General features: G+C 42.0%; 1 protein-coding gene across 9 annotated transcripts in view; it reads left to right on the top strand.

Annotated features, from left to right (window-relative positions):
• Window positions 1-24,021, top strand: part of KLF12 (KLF transcription factor 12) — a 581,105-nt gene extending 557,084 nt beyond the window's left edge. For all 9 annotated transcript variants that reach the window (XM_084767870.1, XM_084767873.1, XM_084767874.1 and 6 more), the window contains one exon: window positions 17,781-24,021. In XM_084767870.1, coding sequence (XP_084623996.1) covers window positions 17,781-17,962 — 182 coding nt within the window. In that variant the 3' untranslated portion in view covers window positions 17,963-24,021. The remainder of the gene's footprint in view (window positions 1-17,780) is intronic.
• Window positions 24,022-24,232: the final 211 nt, after the last annotated feature.

The following is a 24,232-nucleotide window of genomic DNA, read 5'->3' on the forward strand; positions in this document are numbered from 1 at the left end:
GCAGCTTATTCTTACATCCCCTTCTCCCTCACAATGGCCTGCCTACTTGACTCCTTTCTTCCTATATTTTGAGTCAATAACCCCTATTCGTTTTCCAAAGTGCCTTGGTGTCACCTGGCCTATTAAGCTCTTTGACCCCGTTCACCCCACCCCCACCGCGTTCCGTAGCAAGCAGGGATTCCATTGTCCAGGGCCCTCCAGTGTGTGTTGCCTGATATTGTTAAGAGGTGATGTTAGAAAGGAAAAGGCGTGTGGGAAAAACTGAGGCAACTGGAGCATCATTCCTGGCAGCTGCCCAGATGTGAAGATAAGGGGAGAACAAGGCTAAGGGTGTCCATTGTGTGTGTGGTTTGCGTGCTTAGGATCCTTGCACACGTGAAGATCTCACATGGAGGGTGCTGACATGTTTCTGTCCCAGAAAATCAAGCACAGCTAGGCAAGTATGTTCCACATTTTCCTCAGCTGTATAAATCCCAGGAAAGGAGCCAGGTTAGAACACCCACCCGGGCTCAAGTGCTGAGAAAGCAGTACAGTTCTAATTGAGGCCCTGGGAACTCTAGGCTCTGTGTTCTTGTCATTCCACGCAGTCTTTGTCAAGTTCACAAACACGCTAGGGTGGTCTCTCCACTAGGCCTACCTTTCCCATGCTTGCCTGGAGGGCAGCATGTACCTACTCAGCATTAGCTACTGGGGTGCTTTGAAGATGACAAGAGAGGTAACTGGTGGTGTGGCTTCGAGGCTTTTCACTCATGACTGTCCTTTTTCCCACTTTGCGGTTAGAAACCCAGAGGGAAGACCTGGACCAGGAGCGTTAGTCACTAAATAAAACCAGACAGGCAGCTCTTGAGTGCTTGCTCGCTCGCTTGCTCGCTCGCTTGCTTGCACGGCACTCAACTCTTCGCATACTAATGAATGAGATGTAAAAATGAAGACTAGAGGTTCTAAATCTGGTGGGTGAGACAGCTGCATCAGCAAATATCTTCCACGGGAGCAAGCTAGCAAAAGGGAGGTGCTTGTCTTTGCAAGTTGTCATGGTGGCACAGAGGGAGTATCAGTGGCCACCCTGATGGCCGTCTGCCTTTACAAACAAGCACGACCCATTGCTACCTAAATGGGGGAAAGCTATGCATCTATTTTCAGTCTAGATTTACATCAATATGCTTAGAAAATGTTACAAATATTGTACTGTTTTCACTAAAGGGAAGGGAGTTCTCATGACCCATCAGAGAGTTAATGGCTATATGTGTGTGTATGTGTGTGTGTATTGTACCTGACATCCATAGTCATCAGAATGCCCACACTTGTGTTGCACTTGTGTGTGTCTTTGCTTGCATTTTCTACTAAAAGCTGTATCATACTGAATTGTTGTTTTTCAAGTTGATCTTTTACATACCCTTAAAAGACTTGTAAAACCACCTTGCCAATGAATGTCTTCTTTAATAATATACTACAAAGTGAATTTCGCTTCTGGATTTTATTTATGTGAGCACATACATCATCACATTAAAATGGCTGGGAGATATTTATGGACACCCTTTCATTTTGAGCTTCGTTTTATCTTTGCACTTATCAAAGTGATGTGAAACGGAAGAATGTGGGGCGATGCTATCCCCAGCCTTTGGCTTCCTTATGTTCTACCTGAGAATCAAACATATTGACTGTTAATCAGCTTATCCTGAATGGTAGCAGTACTTGTTACTAAGATAGATTCTGTGGGTTTTAATAGATTTGTTGAACACAGTAATACAACGTTAATGTAGAATTCTTATTTGTCGGGTATCTATTCATCATTAAAGAATTTGTAAAGGGTTTGTGATATCATTTCAATTAACTCTTTATACCTACTAAGAATAAGGTTCTTATCATCAAGATTACAGTAATGCTCATCTTAGTAAAATGCAAGGCTAAGTAACCAGGGACAGATCTCTGTCAGGAACATTGCATTGCACAAGCATGTGGCCCTGAGTTCTATCCTCAGAAGCCATGTAGAAGCCAAGTGAAGTATCAAGCCAGCACTGGACAGGCAGAAACTGGAGGATTCCTGGTCAGCTGGTTTAGATGAATCTGTGAACTCCATGTTCAACGAGAGACTCTGTCTCAAAAAGAAAAAAAAAATAAGGTGGGAATGGGGCTGGAGAGGTGGCCCAGTAATTAAGAGCACTTATTGCTCTTGCAGAGGATCTGGGTTCAGTTCTCAGCACCCACAAGGTAGCTCACAACTGCTTCTGACTCCTATACCAGGAAGTCTGATACTCTCCTCTGGCCTCTGCACATTTCTGTATTCATGTGGTACATGTAAATTCACATAGGCACACACAAATACATATAAACATAACAAACTCAATCAAGTAGAGGTCCCAATTGCAGGTGATGAACCAGATGTTGGGGCCCTTATTTGAGCAGATTAACACATCTCCTGGTGCATAGCATGTAGTTTTTCATCTAGCAAATGCCTTCTTTTCAGCACCTGTCCATACAAACCACTGGAAGCAGTTTGCTTTTAGTTGGGAAGGCCAGCAGTATACCTCTTTAGTTCTGCCTATATTAACTTTCCAGCCTGTTTCATAACTTAGTTTATAACTTACTTCATCATCTGTCTCTTCCCACAAAATATCACATTGGCCCACTACATTGATGGCATTATGCTGGTTGGACCAAGTGAATACCAGGTAGGCACCACTTTGGACTTATTGGGAACACATGCACATCAGAGGATGGCACATAAAGGGCCTTCTTCCTCAGTGAAATTGTTAGGAGTCCAGTGGTATGAGAAATGCAGAGATATTCCTTTTATGGTGAACAATGAACTAATGCATCTGGCCTCTGCCACCACCAAGAAAGAAGTACAGTATTTAGTGGGCCTATTTGGATCCTGGAGACAGCACTTTCTGATTTGGGTGTGATACTCTGGCCCTATACCAAGTGACTCAGATCTCTGCTAGCTTTGAGTGGGGCATGGAACAGGAAGGAGAAGCCTCCTCAACAGGCCCAGGCTACTGCACAGGCCACTTGGCCCATGTGATCTAGCAGACTTGATAGTACTTGAGGTGTCAGTGGCAGATAGGGTAGCAACTGGTGGATCAATAATGAAAATATGGTACATGTATGCAATAGGATGCTCAGCTGTAAAGAAAAATGAAATTCTCCAGTAAATGGATGGGCTAGAACACATTACACTGAGTGAGGTAAGCCAGAACCGTAAAGACAAATGGCACATATTCTCTCTCATCCATGGATGCTAGTTTTGAATCTTTAAATATGTGATTTTAAATGTGAGTGCTCATCAAAAGCAGGAAAATAGGAAGGGGTCCTACGTGAGATTTCAAAGGAGTGTAGATAGAATGCGACTGGTAGGAAGGAAGAAAGAAAAAGGAAACAGGAAGGGTTAAGTGGAGTGAGGGCTAAGAGGATACGGTAGAGAGGGTAGCATGAGGAAGAAGTGTTAAAACTGAAGATCTTTGAAAAAGCCATTAGGAAACCTACTGTAGGCACTTCCTAAAATGTGTTCTTATGCCTATACCAAAGGAGGTTGAATTACGGAACAGTATCTCTTCTAAACACCTTAGGCTGTCAAGTAAAAATTCAGTACCAAATATGGGCTACCTCTTTTCAAACTGTTGTTCTGTGGGTTCCTGCAGGACTCCCTCTCAAACATTCTAGGCTCCTGCTATTGTTTTTAATTACCTTCCAAAACTTGATGGTAAGACACTGTTGTTGAAGACACCTCATGCTTGACTCATGGAACATGGAGGCATCAAGATGGTACCTACCTGAAAGCCTTATCTGTACTGGCTGACTTTCATGTTGCTGGAAGGTTCTACGCATGATGGTTCAATACACAGGGCAGTAACAAAACCATTGAAGTTGGACCCGGTGAAAGGTGAAAAAAACTAAAGAAAAACAGAGCACCTCCGTGGGGGGGGGGGGGGTGAGTGGCAGTTGGAAGCCAGAGCTGGCACCTGTCACCATCATGATAGGAAAGGTGAAGAATACCTGCCCCACTGCCCCATAGAAGAATCTCAAAAGAAACTCTCCACCCAAAGAGATTTGGGGGTATAGATAAGGTTACCCCCCTTTCTATAGTAGTGAAGGAGGGGGAGCATGCTGTTGAGGTGGTAGATGCTAAGTAAGGTTTTGGTCATCCGAGCTGGCTTTCAGGCCCACAGGTGAAATTATCCTTTAATGTCTCTGGTCCTTAGAACTGAGACTGGGAAGTTGACACTTAGGACTTCCCTGGTAGGGTCACAGTGGGAGCTGAGAGTGGGAGGGCAGGGGGAACTGAGAAGGAACTCTCAAAGTCTTGGCACACGTTTGTCTGACGGGGTAAAGAAGACTCTGCAGAAGAAAGCTAAGGAAAGGGAACCAGACGTACAGGCAATCATTGTTGACACCTCATGGAAATACAAAGCGGACCAGCCAAATCAAACAATGTACTTTGACCTTGAACTTTTTACTTTCTATAAAGTAGATTTTATTATAGAGTGTTTTCATGCATTAATGTTTGCTTTCTGGGTGACAAGGCTAGACTTGTGTTACCAATAGTGTCTACCCAGTAAGTCGTAACTTGCGCTTTTGTCTGCCGGTCCAGTTCTGACTAGATTTCCTGGCTTACTAAAGCCGTAACTTGAAGTGTGGCGTGGTTGTGTAAAAAGTGCTTAGGACTCAAACTAACTGGATGCCCGATTCTGAACTGGGCTTAGCTACTGCTGCTGCTGGATTAGAACGTTGTCAAGGTCAAATGCATTACAAAATCTTGAAGTCACTTAGAAAGAGGCATGGTGTGTGGAAAGTATCGTATGTTCTAGCAAATAGTATTGTTATCAAGGCTTGTCTGTCCAGAATGGCATGGGGAAGAGACCAGGGCCTCTCTCAGCAGTGCAGGAGGATGAAGAGGAAAACACTGATTATTTGACTGAGTTTCCAAGACCAAATAAATGGTTTACGCATATTTTATGCAATAGGTTGGTCTACTTGGCTTAGACAGCTTTGTACTTAAAGTGTTTTCAAAAGCTAAAATTGGGATCGACATCCACTGAGCTAAACACTTTAATTTGTTCTTTAAAGATAGCAGAGTTGGAGAGATGGCTTGGAGGACCTGAGCGCTGATTCTCTGTGACCTAGGTTTTTTTAAAAAGCCACAATTACAGGCACATTGCCATGGTCCCCGCCCTGTCACAGGGAAGAGTCAGAAGGATCCTGGGAATTCAGCCAGTCTAGCCAAATCAGTAAGCTCTGCAATCAGGGGGAAATTATGTCTTAAAAAAGTAATGTGGAGAAGCAATTAATGAAAACATTCTGGTGTCAGCCTTTGGGATCTACATGGGCTTGTATGGGTGAGCACATCTAAATATATTTTAAAAGAACCATATAACACACACACACACACACACACACACACACACACACACCACATGTTTTCCCATCCCATACAACACAAACAAGATGTATTTCTACCTTTATTTTTTTTTATTTATATTTTTCCAAGTAAATAGGAAAACCTTGAGTTTCCTAAGCATAAAATTAAATGTTCTTTGATGTACAGTTTGAAGTTTCACAGCTTTTAAGACAAGCCAACGTTTTGGAGTTGGGGAAACTGCTTCTGGAAGCTGAGTTCTACAGCCTAGAGCTCAGTTGCAGGTTGGTAACTGAGGCCATGTTTGGCCACTCTGACTGATGTTAAACCTCCATGTAGTGTGGGCTGCTTTGACTCCCAAGAGGAAGTGTGGCCTAGACCATCCTTAGGCGACTCAGAGAAGCTTATAAAGCCAGCTCTTCCCTGGTCCCCCAGTTTCTATTCCGTCATCTTGAAGTGCCTAATTTCCTTCCAGATCTAGAAATCTGTGACCTTTGATGAACTTATGCAACAGAAACCAGAAGACAAGATAGGAATCTTGATTCTGCTTTTTGCTTTTTCTCCTCCCCTCCTCCTTTCTTTCCTCATATGCAAATACCATTCCTCAAGTGAAACAGGTTGTCACAGCAAATATGTTGAGCCCTGAATGTAAGGAAGCTCATTTGTCAGTGTCTGGGCCCTGTAACTTTGTAAAAGTTAAACAGGGACATCGTTCAAAAATGCACTTCTGAACTTAGAAAATGCCTGCGCTTCCTGTTGCTAAAGGTGTTCCTTTTCAGTTGCTTGAGAAAATAACAGAGGAGCCGCTGGGAACACGGGTGTTTTGTTTAGCACGGGGGCCTTTTGAAACTGCACATTCCTTTAAGTGGATTACTCACACATTATTTTCATATGAAAAAGCACCTGCCCTTTGTCTCTCCATCCGCATTTACCTTTCAGCATTTCAGGTGGTGAAAAACAGGAGGCCCTGAAAAAGTGATTTCTGTTTGGTAGGTTTGGGAAAATCCATTGAATACCTGATGTTTTCTTTAGACCTTATTGTGCCTTCTGCTGGGTAAATGCCATGGCAACACACTGAGCCCGTCTTAATCCTTTTCTTTAACCAGAATGGGAAAAGACAAGAGTCTCATAATAAATCAGTTTGTGTTGACTGTTTCAAGACAGAAAAAAAAAACTCTGATATGGCTTCTTATTTTATCGGACACTTCATTAATAAACACCTGGGAGTGAGCAGGCGCATGCCGGCTACAAATGCATACGAAGCTGTAGCCAGTGGGAGCTCCAAGGGTCCTAGTAAGACATTGAAAGAATAACAAGAAAATGATACTTCGTATAAGTTGTTACTGTTGGTGAGGGGGTGGAGTATGCCACAGTGCGCACAGGGAGGTTGGAGGACAACTAGTGAGGTCACCAAGTGTATGATAAGCTCCTGTAGCCAATGAACCATCTCACCAGCCCCAAGATCCCCTCCCTCCTTTCTGGTATGTTTGTATTCTTCAGATTATGCTGAAAATGTTTCAGTAAACTATAAAACATAGCAATGAAAGAAATGGCTTAAAAGGAAGCTAAACTGCACCCATAGAAGTAGCATAGTGTCACCCAGCTAGACACCCACCACTGACTTTGTATTCTTTTACGTTTTAACTATATGTTGCAATAACTGAATTACATAGAAAGACTTATTGCTACCGCACTGTACCAACCTTTTACCAATAATTCATTCTCTTTCATAGAATTAGCATAAGAAATCAGAATCAATAAGAGTCTGATGTGGAAGTCACAATTTCCAGGTTATTTTGTGAAATGCTAAATATGTTGTAAAGATTTTGTCTGTGGCGGGTTACATTTGTATTTGTTCGTTGTCTGTTCCTTTTTTTTCTAAATGGAATGAAAACGGTAGAATGGAAGCCTGCACTTGGGAGGAAGAGGCAGATAGATCTATGAGTTCGAGGCCAGACTGGTCTACAAAGTGAGTTCTAGAACAGCCAGGCCTATACAGAGAAATCCTGCTTTGAAAACAATGAGAGAGACAGACAGACAGAGACAGAGAGAGAGAGACAGAAGGGGGAGTAGTAAGGGGTCTGGCGTCATGGCTCAGTAGTTACGAGCCCTCGCTATCTTCCAGAGGTCCCATATTTGATGCCCAGTGCCCACATGGTGGCTCACAACCCTACATAGCTATAGTCACAGAAAATCCAATGTTTTCTTCTGGCCTCTGTGGACACCAGATGCTTACCTGGTTCTTACCTGGTGCCCAGACTTATACACAGTCAAAAAAAAAAAAATCCCTCCACATTAATAGTTTATTAAGAAAAAAGTAGCCATGATATTTTTGTTTTCAATGTATTTCCTGGGAAAAGAGTTTGGGATAAAATATGTGTGGGATTCTGCTACAGATAAATTAAACTTCAAGGAAAACCTGCTATTCCTGAAGAACTCCTCTCACTCTCAGCAGAGTTCATCTTGGTGAAGAAAAGAAGTATAAGGGAAGCGGAGCAGACCGCTGTTGGTGTCTATTTTTATTGTCCAAGCCTACTTTTTTGTTTCAGTTTGTTTTGTTTTGTTTTGTTTTGTTTTGTTTTGTTTAAGACAGAGTCTTATCCTCTACCAGGTATTGTTGCTGTCCTGAACCTCTCTCTTTATATCCAATTATAGCCTCATATTTGGGGCAAATCTTCTTGCACAGCCTCCTAAGTTGATAACATTCCAGGTTTGAGCCACTGGTCCAACACTATCACAGAAAAAATTCCACTTAAAATTCGCTTGCCCTTCTGTTCCTGCCACTGCCTGTCTTTCAAAGTCAAACACTCAACTTGATCTATATACATAAATAAAAATAGATCCCTGGTTTATTATTTTTACTAACAAACCAGTTGTAAAAGCATTAGTTTTCACAATTGCAAACAAGGCTGATATTAACATGATTCAATATTATTAGTTTTATAGGCTTTTATCTAAAGTTCTGGAATATAGTACATATCTGATGATACAGTATTATGATTTTTGAACTATAAATTATATGTAAATAGCATGGATCTATTGACTGGGATGTACAATTTTAACATCTCAACTTTTTAATGATATTTAAATATCGTTTACATTTTTACATTTTGCTGTTGGTTCATTAAATACTCCCTTTAAACAATAAAAGTGGTTTAAAAAAAAACAGAAATTTAAAGAAGTGACCTATAGTAACAATGTGTTTTGTGGTTCTATTATACAGTTAAAGTGTCCAGGAACTGATTTTTTGTTTTAAGAACTCATAGTTATCAGAAACAGAGAACAGGACACAACCTTATATCACATTATCTTGTTGTTGTTGATTTACCAGTATAGCCTAATAATGTTTATCATTAGGCCTACAATTATTATTACAACAGTATTTTTTTAATCTGCTAGCAATCAATCAAGACACAGACACCTGTTATATCTTAAAATAGCTTTAGTTAACCTGGGTCAGGGCAGACATTAATGCTCTAAAGTACTTCCCATAGTGGGGCAGGTGACCCATACCTGCCTCGATCCCATGCCATCTGTTTCTAATAATATCTATCAAGCTACCTCCCATCCATGATCCCAAATACTTGTTCATGTTCTTCATCTGGGCCAAGTCTCCATCCACGCGGGCCATGCGCTTCTCCTCCACTTAACCCTTGATGGCCTTCCTTCTTCTCCTCTCCTTGGGTCTCTCCTCTGGTCTCTCTTCTTCCCAAGATTCTCTCTGTCTCCAAGCCCAGGAACCTTAGCCAGACCTATCTCATTTGCCCTGCCCAGGTGTGATGGCCTTTTATTAATTGGCATCAAAATACATCAGACCAACCCCCAACATTATCTGCCGAACTTTAGAGTGTGTTACTGTGCAACAGAACTTCTTGAAGTAACACAAAACAACGAGCAATCATTTTGTCATAATAGAATGATTTTTTTTTGTTTTTATTTTGTATTTTTTTTTGAGAACTTTATACATGGATGCAACAGTTACTTGATTTCCGTCCATTTGTCTACCCATCCAACTCTTCCCTTGCCCCAGTCAAGTTCACACCCCATGTAACTACTCTTTTTCATTACTTTAAAATTACTACTAATTACCTTTGTTATACAAATCACTTTCATTACTATTGTTATAGTATGGTATGGTACAGCCTACTAACTCCATTAGTACTGGTGTGTGTGTGTGTGTGTGTGTGTGTGTGTGTGTGTGTGTGTGTGTGTGTAGGGCTGCCCATATGTACTGAACATCCTGCGGAAACTCACCCTAGCTGAAAATTGATCCTCCCTCACTCAGAAGTCACTGATTCTTAATAGCCCTTCATCTGGGCATGGAGGTGTGTGAACCCCACCCCCACCCATGTTGGTGTACCTACTGGTATTGTTACTATCCTGGTCTTGCTTATCTTCCATTGACATGAAAATGGAATATGATAAGTTTTTAGAGGAAAGGAGACACAAAGGGGGAATAATTTTTACCGTAGCCACTCAAAACTTATTGGCATGCATTTTTATATATGTTAAAAAGCTGCTTAGTGCTTTAATTAGGTCTTTATGGTATCGCTAAGCTCATCTCTGATTTGGTAATGTGCACTCTCTAAATTGTTTCAAAGTACAAACATATACATTATAAATGAGCAATAGTGCAATGGGTACCAAACTTTTTTTATCTACGCCTAAAACCTGAGTAGTGCGAGATAAAGTGGTGGCTTTTGACTTTTTTAATGAAATACTTGTTTAGGGCGAATGTCACTGGGACCTATTTCTCTTTTGAGGGAAGACTGAGACAGGCAGGCTGCCCCGGCAGAGCTCCATCTGCCGCCAAGTGCTTAAGAGCTGGGCCTTTAAGTTGAGAAAGTGATTGAAGATCTTTACTTTCCCCTCATTTGTGAAAATTTAATGGAAAGATTGGCTAAGGAGGCAACAGGACAGTGGAGATGATAAATACTATGTATATGATGTTTTCCTTTTTTGTGTAATAAAAAAAAAATAACAAAATTTCTCCTTAAGAAAAAAATGTCATCAGGAGATCTTGTGACACTCAGGAAAGTTTGCTTACGCCTTGCTTCTCTTCCTTGCCTCCCCCACGGGAGCAGCTTTGCATTCCCTGCAGTGCAGCCCCGGCTTGATTCTGCTTCCATGTTATTTTCACTGGCTTTTCGTAGGAATCACAGAGGGTTTGTTCTGGTCCTCCTGACACCTGTCCCCTCATCTCTCATGGCTGCTTGTACACCTCACAGACTGCTTTGCAAGTGTGCACTGTTTGCTTGTTCCACATTGATGAGCTCACACAGTTGCTAACAGTTGTCACTTTCCCAGACACCTTCCCCCACCCAAAAATAAAAACCCCACTGTGAAAATGACTTTTGACATCTTAACTGCCAGTCTCTGATCTTCCCCATGTGGCCGCTCCTTGCTAGATTCAGTAGAGTAGCCACGATCACTGTTCACAGGGGCCACTTTTCCCAAGGAGCAGAAGATGGAAGAGGACTCCAATCCTTGTGCAGAGGCAACTTCTCTGGTGGCCAGCTGGCATCCTGAGCAGTATCCGCACACATGTCATTCTAACGCTTACCTATACTTTCCTTATGGTGATCAGTGATCGTGAAGATACTAGTAAAGTCTGGTGGACTTGAGTGAGTCTTAGAAGATGGGCAGGCATTCATTTCCTTTTGTTCCACACTTTCAATTTAATTTATTTGTTAGGAAATAACACATATGCAGACACCAAAAGACAGTGGCTACCGTGATCTCACTTATCTATGGACCACAAGGAAGTTTATCCCGTGAAAGATGAAAGCAGGCAAGTGATTAGCAGAGAGGGAACAGAGTAGGAATAGAAGGAGGGGGAGGTGGTTGAGTAAGTGATGCAAAGTTACAGAGAGATGGGCATAAAGACTTGTAGCATGCTAATGCACAGTCAAATGGTTGTAAATAATGATATTGCAAATTCTTAGATGAAAGGAATCTGGAATGTATGATAAGTGAGGAGTTAGGTATGTTTAACCTGATTTAACACTAAGCAGTATACACACACACATAAATATCCCATGATAATAAAGACAGACAACTTGTGGCTATCAATTAAGGTGACAGTGTTGGCCAGTGGGATAGCTCATTGGGTGAAGGATCTTGCCACGAAGCCTTTGCGCAATTGCACATATGCATACTCCAAGCACACCCAGAGTCATAAATTCAAAAAGGTATTAAGTATATTTCATGTGAGATGGCTCAGCTGATAAAGGGCCTTGCCATTCAAGCTTGGTGGCCTGGGTTCAATTCTCAGAATCCACAGTAAGATGAAAGGAGAGAACTGACTCTACAAAGTTGTCATGACCTCCATACATGTATTGGTACCATGGCACATGCACACATGTAGACACATCACATATACACAATAATGATAATCATAAAAAATATATTTAAAAATATAATTACTAGGGCTAGAGAGATAGCTCAGTGGTTAAGAGCACTGGCTGTTCTTCTGGAGGACCCAGATTCAATTCCACAATTGTCTATAACTCCAGCTCCAGGGATCTGACACCCTCCCAAAGACACATGCAGACAAAACACAATGTACATAAAAATAAAATAAATAAACTATAAAAATATATAATTACTAAAATAATGTATTATGGCACAGCCTGGTAGCTTGATGAAAAGAGGAGAGCATAGTTTCAAATAAATAGCGATGTTGGAGAGTGATAAAAGAAAACAGAAATATATTGTCTATATGGCTGAGAGGACTTTTGACATTTGAATTGAAACTCTTTGAGAATTTGGATACTGTAACCAAAGTATTCCACTAATCTCTCTACCCCAAGCTAGCAACACATAATATATACTCTGGTTGAATAAATTAGCATATATTCAGGAAGCTGACCATAAGCAGAAGTATTTATCTCTTCGACCTTTTTTTTTTCTTTCAAGTAGGACTTGTATCCTTTTTAAGATTTATTTACTTATTATTATGCATACAGTATTCTGTGTGCATGTACACCTGCATACCAGAAGAGGGCATTAGATTACATTATAGATGGTTGTTAACCACCATGTGGTTGCTGGTAATTGAACTCAGGACCTTTGGAAGAACAGGTGGTGCTCTTAACCCCTGAGCCATCTCTCCAGCCCCATCTCTTTGATTTTAATCCAACCTTGGATCTGGTTTGGTGGACTCTCTATAAAAGGCCAGAAGCTACATGTTTTGGTACACAGAAGGATATGTGTTGCAGGTTATAACTGGTCAACATTGTCCTCACTGGGAAACAGCCAAAACAATATGTAAACAAGTTAATGTGGGCACGTGCCAAGAAAAACTTTTTTGCAGACTCTAATGTTTAACCTGCATTCAATGCAAGTGTGAATTATTCTGCTTTGGATTTTTTCCTTCAAAGTGTAAAAATGGGAACCACAGTTGGCCAATCCTTTCTATTTATTTTTCAAATGGAAAAGACAGAAGTCCCATATTAAATTGACAAAACAGTTGTGAGAGGTAAACTGGTAAAATTCAATGTATGTTTGAATTAAACAAGCAAATCTAGTCCACACACAGCATGCAGCCTGTCTTGCTTTGGGTCATGTTATTTTCTCCCATGCCCCATGAGATGAGTCTGTATCTTCTTGCCCCTAGTTACGTTCATACCATCATCTTCATATTCATCTTTTCTTTCAACTGCAATGAGGAAAGCGCCCAGCAGCCTTGTCCTAATCTCATCTGCTACTCTCCCACCAAGACAGGACACACATTGTCCTATCACACAACTGAACGACGCTTTTCTCCCACCAAGAAGAGCCTTTTTCAAACTTCTGAACAGAACAATGAGAGCACAGGCACTAAAACTGACAGCTAGTAGATGAACTTCTTGCCCCTAAGAAGCTTCTACACAGCAAAGGGCACTGTCATTTGGACAGAGCGACAGCCTACAGAACGGCAAAAGATTTTTACCAACTATCTATCCAAAAGAGCCTAATAGCCAAAATATATAAAGAGCTCAAAAAATTAGATTCAATGAAACAACCTGATTTTAAAATGGGGGTATAGATCTAAACAGAGACTTCTCAAAAGAAGACAGCTGGATGGCTGAGAAACAAAGACATGTTCAATATTCTTAGCCATCAGAGGAACGCAAATCAAAATTACTTTGAGATTTCATCTAACACCTGATATGGCTAAGATCAAAAAACCAAGCGACATCTCATGTTGATGAAGATGTGGATTAGGAGGAAAGCTACATTGTTCATAGGTGTACAAACAGCCATTATGAAAATCAGTGTGGCAGTTCCTTAGGGAGCTCCTACAGTCCACCTCAAGATCCAGCTATAATACATTATTGGGTATATACCCAAAGGATGCTTCATCTTGCCACAGAGATGTTGCTCGCATATATTCATTGCTGCTCTATTCATAATAGCCAGAAATTGGAAACAACCTCAGTAAATAAATGGATGAAGAAAATGTGGGACATTTATATAATAGACTATTACTCATATATTAAAACAATTAAACTATGAAATTCTCAGGTAAATGAATGGAACTAGAAAAAAATCATCATGAGTGATGTAAGCCAGACCTAGAAAGACAAAACAAATATAGGATTATTTTCTTATATATGACTATTAGCCATTAAGTCAATGATAACCAGGCTACAATCTGTAGAACTACAGAAATTAGGTATACTGTAAGGGGCTAAAGGGGACACTTAGATTTTGCTAGGAAAGAGAAATAAAAAAGATAGTTATAGATATATGGGGAGGGACTAGAACAGGAAAATTAGTAGGTAGCAGGAAAGAGTGCAGATGAGGGAGTGGCGGCTAGAATTAAGAGTCGTTTGAGGAGTAGTGTGAAAACCTAATAGAGTAGAAGCTTTGTAAAAATCCATACATGTGGGAAAGAGATCTAAACTGCCAAACTGTAGAGGAGACAGGGCCTCATCTAGACATCTCTTGTCACCAGTGAAGCTTCCAGTGCTGGGATTGTTCCATCTAATAGAGTTTTTGTCTAAAGGGGTCTCATGGGCACACCCAGACTAGCCAGGCTATTGGCAAGTCTCTAAGTTGCTCTTCACAAACTGACAACAAGGCCTCGTTACTGAAGACAATACCTACACAACGCATTGGACACAGAGAAGTCAAGCTGGTGACTGCATAGGTCCTTCAGCCCCATGTACTAATGTCTAGTACTGGAAAGTACTCTTCAGGCTACCAAGAGACAACCATAAACAGCAAGACAGACATAGCCCCTTTGATTTACAATGGTGCCCTGCCTGCAAAATATGCTAGTGCAATGGTGGCACAAACCTTGTGAGAGTAACCAACTAATATTGGATTTGACATAAGGCCCACTCCACCAGATGGAAACAATGCTTGATGTTGCTTGAGAGGCCAAGGTGCTGAGACCAGATACCCCAGGGACTTAGGGAAAACCAAAACTAATGTTCTGGGGGGAAAAGTAGCAATAAGATGACTCCTAATGGCAGTGCTTTGCTCAGTTAGCATCAGAGAAGCCTTCTCCTTCAGCAGAATGGAACAAATATAGAGACCCACAGCCAGACATGTAGAAAGAAAGAGAGAAAACTGGCAACACTCAGCCCTAAATAGGATGTCTTCATAAAAACAAAAACACCTCACCATCCCTTCATGGGGCAAAGAGGAGGCTAAGAGTGACAGGGGGTGGAGGACCCCAAGAAAACAAGGCCTTCTACAAATAATAGGACTAGCACACATATAAACTCACAGAGACCTGAGGCAACATGCACTGGGCCTGTAGGGTCTGTACCAGATAGGGTTTGGTAGCTGAAAGGAGAAATGGACAAATGTTCCTTGACACAGAAACTATCTCCACAGATTTGTGTGTGAAAATTAGTTTTCTGGAAGGGAGACTCCCTCGTGAGGCAGTCTTGACTACCTAGCAGTAGATGACTATCAGAAAATGAACTCAACAGCATCTTTGGCGGTTTCTTCTTTCCTGATGTCATGTCTGAGCCTTTCCTTTCTTTTGGACACTTTTTACCTTACTTATTTTATTTACATTTTTTTTCCTTTCTCTTTACCCTACAGGTCTTTTGTGTATATATTATGGCTTCCAGTTTGGTGCTCACATGGGATTCCTGAGTGGATCTCTGTTAGCCATATTTGTTTCTTGTGTCTCTTTTTGGGCTCTTTTCCTACTGTTTGTTTGTTTGTTTTGTCCTATTCCAATTTGTTAGTTTTCTGTTTATCTTATTATTATTCCATAGGAGCCTGTTTACTTGCTGATGAGAGACAGACAATCTGGATAAGAGGGGAAGTGGGGAGGAATTGGGAAGAGTAGAGAGAGGTGAAACTGTAATCAGGATATATTATGTTGGGAAGAAAGCAATTTTCAATAAAAAAGAGTAGAAAAAAAAGAAGATGCCTTCTCCTTACTTCCTCAGCTTTGATACACTCTCTCTGGATGATCCCATAACACAAGGCACTGATAGGAAATATCTCTGGAGACAACCAACGAACTCAAAGTAGCAAAGGCAGAAGAACACTGGGACAGTTTATTTATATTGCCCTAAGTGCCAGAATTCATGCAGACAAAATCATCAACAACATCCAACCTGTTATTCACTGTCAGGGACACATTCTATGCTAGATCGTCATTTCTTTGTAAGTTAGACACTTGCCTGGTTTGTGTTTGCTTCCTTTCTCTAGGACTCTGGTCAGCATACACACGCAAATACAGGTTTTGTCTCCTTGGAACAACTGGAATGAATTAGAAGTTGAGGTTTTTGGTCAATGCAAACAGGATGCTTTTACTTGAATGGATCCTTTCAGAGCATTGTGGTACTTCCTGTGGCCACAATTAGTGCCTCAGCATTTCTAGATTCTCTGCGTCTGAACCACTTACTCGCTCTCTTCTGAAAGGACCACTTGATCCTAAGACCCAACACCAGCTTAACAGTTGAATTTTTAAAAAATGTTCATTCTAATTTGGTCAAATTTTCCCATGTTGGCTTTATCTAAATATTTTATTTAGAGGGACTAGAAGTATCCTGTGAATTTGCTGTGGCTGCTGCTGCTGGTTGTGGTGGTGGTTATGGTGTTGGGGTGTGTGTGTGTGTGTGTGTGTGTATGTGTGACATATAAATGCTTTTAGTGTGTGGGCATATGGGGGTGTGAAAGAGAAGAGAGTATGCTTTGGAGTTCTGTTCATTCGCCCAAGAACTTGCTTAGGACCTAATCTAGGCTCTAGACACAGTAAAAGCGTGGCCCCTGACCTTTTAAGAATTGAGCAGCTGTAGAGGAGACCAATATCAAGATAAGATCATTGTATATTGTGCTAGTGACTTAATTGAAAAAGGATTTAAATAGGTTGAGAGTACTAAACTAGCCGGGTCTAAGGATGCAGTAGTTCAGTTAGAGTAAGAATTTCAGAGCCAACCGCATCTTCTGGCTGCAGGCCTTGCGTAATTTACCTTGCTACTTTGAGCATCAGTTGTCTGACCTGTGAAGTGGGGGGACACTTTGCAGCTCCATACACAGGCTCAGCCCCAGGTGCCTACTTCATCATTGTGGTCCGCGGGACAGATGGGACCAGAGGGATCAGTTTTGTGGGGTTGCACGGGGACAGGGCTTCCATTTGGAACGAGAGCTAGGAAAACAGTGCACCTGGGTCAGCCATTGTCTTTCTCCCCCGGGAGTCTGTAAGGACAATGGATAGGCTATCTTTTCCCGGCACAGGTTTTGGATATTTTACTGTCCTTACAAGCTGACTGAAGGGCCTGGTCAAGTTACACGCTTCTTCAGACTTTTGACAAGGACTTTGAGCATTCAGTCCAACTTCAGGATTTCTCAGTCTCAATCTCAATTTGGTTCACCGGTCTTGAAAAATGTACTTGCTTTGGCACTGCTAGGCTATCTACGATTTCTTCCTGAGGAATACACAAAACATAGATGTTTGTGAATAGCGTATGTCTAATGTTTGGATTGTTTTACCTTGTAATGAAGTGATGTGGGTACCTTGAATGACGGAAAAATGGACACGATGCCCTATGCAGCCTTAGAGCACTGATGTGATGTATATTCTGGGAAAAGGCGGGGGGTGGGGGCTATTAAAATGGAACTAAGTATTCTTTACTGTTGTCTGTCTGAGTCCAGCCCTACAGCCAAATCAGCCCTAGTGAAGTGTTAGTACTCCTATTTGGCCCACCAGTGTGACAAGAAAACCACGTAGCAACTCCTCAGCTACACATGTGAATGTTAACTGACTTCTCTGATGTCACAGCAGGAAAGACGAAATTGAAACTCACCTCTCGGCCCCAAAAGCCCCTGGTGGGGTGCTAAGGTTTCCACAGAGACCTGCCAAATGGAACACCCATTGACAGCAACACACTTTCCCAGCATTCAGTGCTGGCTAGGTTGTTTCAAGAAAAAGGATGGAGCCCCAAAGCTTGTGTGTCTTTGTTTCTTCCAGGAGAGAAGCCCTACAAATGCACGTGGGAAGGCTGCACCTGGAAGTTTGCCCGTTCAGATGAACTGACCAGGCATTACCGCAAACACACGGGAGTGAAGCCATTCAAGTGTGCGGACTGTGACCGCAGCTTCTCGAGGTCAGACCACCTGGCGCTGCACCGTAGGAGGCACATGCTGGTGTGAGGAAGGGCTCCGGTCCAGCTGGGCGGAAGAGCTGGGTCTCTTAAGGAGCAACTAACTCAGCAGGGCTGAGCTCCCTCTACAGTGTTAACATCAAGGGCACCGCCATTCCCACGGTGCCCGAAACCAGAGCAGGAACAAGAAGGAACCAACCCTTCTCCCTTCGGCCTGAAGGTAACCCCCCATCATGACCACGCGCGCGTGTGAGAGAGCCCTCTGCGTTCACGCTGGCCTGGGAGTTCAGCGCCTCAGGTCCTGAAGAGACAGGCATTGTTTTCCATGCTATGTCCTCTGCCATTGAAAAGATGTTTGTAGCTTGTACATTTTCCGAGCTGGCAGACACTGCTATCAGTCCCTTAAAGGTCATCTACCGCAAATTGATGGTTAGAAAAGACCTTCTCAGTTTGGAGGATTCTTCCATGGCACCCCAACCCAACCCACCCCCCAACCCTCAGCCCTTTTGACAGAAATTTCAGTTCGGATCTCAGTTAAGCTAGAACACACATCCAGTCTGTTACCAGCAAGCAGCATGAACCAGAACGGAACAGGCTATTGGAGACAAAGACGCTCCCTTACCCAAAAAGAAAGGCACACAGAAGTAGCGCTCTCTGTTGACGATGGCAGACCTAGATAGCACTCACAGCTTGTCCTCATGCCATTTCCCTAAGAGAACCAACATTGAGTCTTTTTCATTTGTTTGTCGTTGCTTGTTTCTGTTCTGTTTCAATTATGTTTTGTTCATCCGTTCCAGCAGAGGGGCAGAGCAGTTTCTCAAAGGCTAGTCCTGCTTCTCCCTGGCGCGGACCGGCAGAGGTGTTCCGTAGTTGAATAGGAAGAGCCTGTCTAAAAAGAATAATTAATAATAATACCTACTGCCCCACTTCAAATTGCAGCGTTCTGTCACTTAGGCATCATCTCTTCCTGCCCTTAGTGTTTGATTACATGGAATCAAGGTGGGGGGGGGGGTGCTTTCTTAGACACACTGGCACCAAGGTAAGAGGCGGGGCTGCCCAGGTAAAGTCAGTGAACACGAAAATGAGACAGAGCGGAGATGGAAATAGTGCTCCTCTTGAGGAGAAAAGCAATAATGAATAGAAGGACTTTCCTACAATAACTCCACTGAGGATTCACGTTACCAATTTTCATACTTACTAAAGGGATTGTAAAAAACACCCCAGCATTTCAGATGTCTTAGTTACGGCCACAGGACTGAGGTAATCTTTCCGCTGTTTCTTGTCCTACTTGCGTGAGTACCACAACTAAAGATTATTTCCCTCTCCATCCCCCCCCCCTGGCCCCACCCCCTTTCTTGTTGGAAAACAGTTATTTGGTGACTAGCTAGGCAAGGGAGGCAGGGCTTCAGCCCGTGGGTGTGCTAGCTCTTCCTGGGCATGAGCCTGTGGAAAGAGTGCCCCCATGGAAAGCCTGCCCTGGTGCTAATTCTCCAGCTAGGAGAGCCAAGAATCTGACTCCCCTATGGATTCTTCTCCACACAGGTCACTTTTTAAACTGTCCCAGAATCCCCTGCTCCCACATTAGCATCCAAGGGAGAAGGATGAGAGCTAAGTCAGGTTCCATTGTTCCTCTCAATGAATAGTATTTTGTATCTAGCAAAATATACAGGAAAAGCAATACATCCCCAACAAGCACCCTTTCCAAAATAGTATCATTTTTTGGTTGTTGTTGTTGTTGTTGTCCCCACTAAAAGCTGTTGTTTTCCCAGCTTTATGTGGCAGTTGGGTTTGGTGAGATTTTTGTTGTTAAGACTTTTTATAGCTTGAATATAAACGGTCTCCAGTGAAGACCTTCGCAATATATTTCAATGACATGCTTGATCTGGGGGAATTGCACAAGTCAACCTCATGATATTTCTAGCTCATTTTGAAATGTCTGGACATTCTAAAAATGAGTTCTGGTGACAGAATTATCCTTTATAGTATCAGCTTCTACTCTGGATAGTTTGCATTCTGACAGTGCAAGAATTGTAAGCCGTACAAGAAGAACCGTTTGTGTTAGATAGCTTCTGAAGGAATTGTAATCAGTGTTCAGGCAAAAGTATCATGATTTACAGGTCACGTCCCAGCTTCAAAACTATGTGCTCTGTATTTTCTGCCAGATCTGAAAAAGTCAGTAGGCAGTTTCCCTCCAACAAGGGCTGCAGTTCTGTTGAAAAAAAAAAAAAATAGCTTCAGCTACACAGGTTGGTACCCACCAGCCAGCAGGGCTTTCTTTTTTTAGCCAAACTTTTCAATCTGTACTGTATGCACTTCCTATTTCGCATGGCCTGTTATCGTTCAGAGTAAAAAACAGGTTTCCGGTGCATACCAGCATTAGCAACCGGGCAGGGCGAAGAACACTGACCATACCAAACAACCATGAGCTCCTCAAGCGCTGGCCCCAGAGCCTGGTTGGCCCGTAGTAAGGAGTTCACTCAAACGAAGTGTAGATTTGCCTTAGTTCTGGCTGCTCTCTCACTCCTTTCCCACCTCGAGACATCTTGCAAGTTTTACAGGTGGGATTCATTGAGCTGACAGGCAGGGGAAAGCTTCCTGAGTGACATCTTGATTTAAATTTAGCACAGAACTAAATGAGTCCCTCTAACAGCCTGGGGAAGACTTGAGGAAGCGAGCTGCTTCCCCGCCTCCCCCACTCCCTATAGGTGGAAAGCGTTCTGAGATGGGCAAGGTACATGATAGAACCTGCCACCATCACAGCTTTTCCCTTCTTGTGACATAGTGATATTTTTTAGAAGAGATGCAAGCACAAGCGAACACATCCCTGATCCGGCCCAAGAACTGAAGCTTACTTGGGACTTCTTGGGGTGGGGGTGGGGTGTAGCCAATCCCCCCTGGTGAGTTGCCTCCTTGGTGTGTATCTCCTGTATGAAAGAAAGGGGTTTGGGACTAAAGAAAATGGAATATCCTTAGGTACAGAAAAGCCTCCACCCATTTCACGTGTGCCTAGCTTCTTGAAAAGCACAGTAGATGATAAACTATTGAAAAAGGGAGCAAATCCTAAAGTGAGTCTCTCAGTTGTTTCCTAAGCAGAGCATGCTTTAAGTTCAGATTTGAAGTGGTCCAGCTTGCAGCTAGGGACGGTGTGTGTGCTTGAGAACGCCTCGCACAATGAGCGGGGAGAGCCTGTTGTCTCCTTGGCAATGTAGAGACTGATGACAGAGGAGTTGGGATATTTGAGGATTTTCGGAGAGTTCCTTATATTCCAATCTCTGGTTGTCTGGAGAGAAATTTCCCATTCAGTTCCAACCTCCTGCTGTCAATTGCTTTGGACACTGGCTGATTTCAAGTTCTTTTTATGGCATTTAGAAAGCGGTTCCTGATGGCTTTACTATGGAGATTGTACTATTGCCTTTACAAAACACATAGGGCATTTGTTTTCAAAAAGTTGATCGTCTCTTCTCATGCGTGAAATGAGCACTTTTAAATATCACTTCAAAGTTTAAAAAGGGAGATAAGAAGACAAGTTAAGGGAGAGGGCTTTCAAAATCCACCAGTGTTTACAAATGAAAAGTCCAGGGTCATTAGAAAAGCTGTGTTCAGCACGGATGAAATTTGGGCTAGCTCATGCAAAGACTGTGTTCGTTTTTTATTACAACTTGTTCAACCTGAGATTGCCACTTGTGTCTAAAATGGAAATGTAAGTCTGCGCTTTGAGAGCAGCTCGTTAGCATGACAGCACGTGTAGGGAAAACCACGCAGTGTTCCTTAGTCTGTGCTCTGTGTATGGTGTGTACCAAAGCGACAACTGAATAAATCCGGCGAGGTGAGGCCTTCGGTTGTATTACTATGCCTTTGTTTCGATGCTGTGACTGTCTCGAAATGTAGCTGAGATGTTGTTACAGGGCTGTCTTACCACTTTTATAGTGAGGCTTCGTGGAACTGAAAGTGGTGTTGATACAAGCACCGATGTGGTCTGCATAAAAAGGCTCTAACGTGAACTAATGCTGATGAACCACATAGGGCCAGGAAGCCTTAATACTCAGTTCAGAATCCAAACTCAGATTCCGCCCTTTCCCATTGCCTGTGACTTTATTGCATAAATCTATGCCATTGGCCAAATCTCTCCCTTTAATTTTCCCTGTACAACCTGTGTATCCCACAGAAGCATTTTCACCTTGACTTGGTTCCGTTTAGGAAAGATGTTTGGCCAGTCGTGTCTTCCATATTTCATGTCTACTTATTCCCACACTGCCTTTCACTTACCTGGACAGACACCCCTAACACATGCACATGTGTGCATACACCTGTATATGCAGCAGCCAACAGGCGAGTAAATATCAATATCAACAAAGAACTTTTTTAAAGAAATAATTTGTAATAATCCATCCTATGTAGAAATGTAAGTTATTACCTAACTAGAGAATCAGCTTATAATACAATGGATGTAACATTGCCTGCATTTTATAGCTAAGAAATGTATATAAAAATTTAAAATGATATATTTTCACAATTTCATTATAGAATAATGTCTGTTTAGCAGCCCATGCCCATTGGTATTTTAAATATGCTAAATAATGAGCAATTGCAATGAAAATCAGATTTTCATAAGAAAATAAAATAGAAGGGTACCGCATCTTTAAAAATAGAGTGAAGCTATTTTACTGTATTCGTAACATATGTGATAATGGAAAAGGTATTTTCAAACACGCAAATTTTACAGAGGTTGTAAATAGTTTGATGACCTATCTTGGGGGAAAGCTTCTAGTTTTCATCACAATAAAAAAAAAAGAAAAAGAAAACACTTGTTCAGATATGCCTTGTGTATGGATGGTGCACACAATTAGTGATGTTGCCATGGGAACCAGTCCCAACTTTTTGATGTTCTCGGTGCTTGGTTAGAACAGAGTAGCCACTTGTCGTAGCTTAGTCAGAATGGTTTAAAACTCAAATGAAGGCAGTCATGTTTTCAAACTCATGTCTTTTTTTTTTTTTTGAAAAGGGAAAAATGGGAACTTACTTGTTCTAGAAAGAATCATCTAGCAATCATTCTCTCTTCTCACTTCATCCTCAACAAAGTGCTTCAAAAATTAAAAAAAAAAAGTACAGGTGTTCTTGTTAGCATTCGAGGGGGCTTGCTTTCTGCTGTGGGTACATGTTAATGAGGTTAAGTGTATGCATATGGCCACATATTAAAGTAATCTTCAGTGGCAACTGGGAAAAGTTAATGCCCATTTTTCAGAAATGAATTAAATGCTAAAAGTGCCTGTCAGTCAGTATGACCAATGAGATAATCCTGTACTTTCACACAGCAATAATTGTTTATCATACTGGGTTTTTCCTGCAGTTTGACACACACACACAGAGTAAATACATGCAATAGGTCAATTAAATCTGTTCCCACAAACCCACAGAAAAGGGCTTTCAACAGTTTGAAGCAGAACTAATCTTATTTGCAATTCCTAGCTCTTGTTTTTATTTTTCTTACTTGAATATAAGCAGGCAAATATGAAGAATAAGGCTATCTTTCATTACAGGACAATGTATGACAATTACAATGTTCAGATCAAACTTTGACTGTGGTGTACCTCAAACAGACTTGCTCAGTGAAAACACCGATGTACTTAGAGCAAAGCGCAGGGATTTTTTTTTCTCTCCTTTATTTTCCCCACTTAGATCAGCACACAGGCCCCTGTTCAGGCACCTCATTCTCTCTTTTCACCTAATAAAAACCTCTTTTCATCAAGGAGCATTTAGAGGTGAACACTGACAAATTATTCCTCCCCTCCCGTCACCCCCACCCCCCAAAAAACTCGTCTGATACATGTGAAGGCCTCCAGGCGGTTGTTTAGTTCATCCTGAAAGTTACCTGACATGATGTACATTCAGAAGTTCACAAGGTTTTTTATTATTATTATTATTATTTTATGGCTACAGGTAGAGTCGTGGGTAGAAATAAGTAGTGAGGCTGTGTATAGACGTGAACTATCTCAGAGCATGCATTCCCCCAGACTAGCTATGGAAGTTACCAGCAGAACTATCGTCTTTCAGAGCCAAAAACACTAAGTAAGAGCAGTTGGGAAAGTATGGCTAGGAAGTAGCTGTCAAGGTTTGACACAGTGTGTGTCACTGCGGTGGATGCCATTTTCCAGGCCCCCAACTTCAAGTCTAGAAAAAAGCCATCGCCTATGTACCCTACTCTGTGTCAAAAAAAAAGAATGGTGAAAACAATGCATCAAGAGGTAGAAGGAAGAAAAACCAAACAGCAACCACATCGGAGCTCAGCCTAGGCTCAGTGAAGTCGGACCTTCCGACTTCA

This window comes from Acomys minous (assembly GCF_964271855.1).
Source record: "Acomys minous genome assembly, chromosome: 18".
NCBI lineage: Eukaryota > Metazoa > Chordata > Mammalia > Rodentia > Muridae > Acomys > Acomys minous.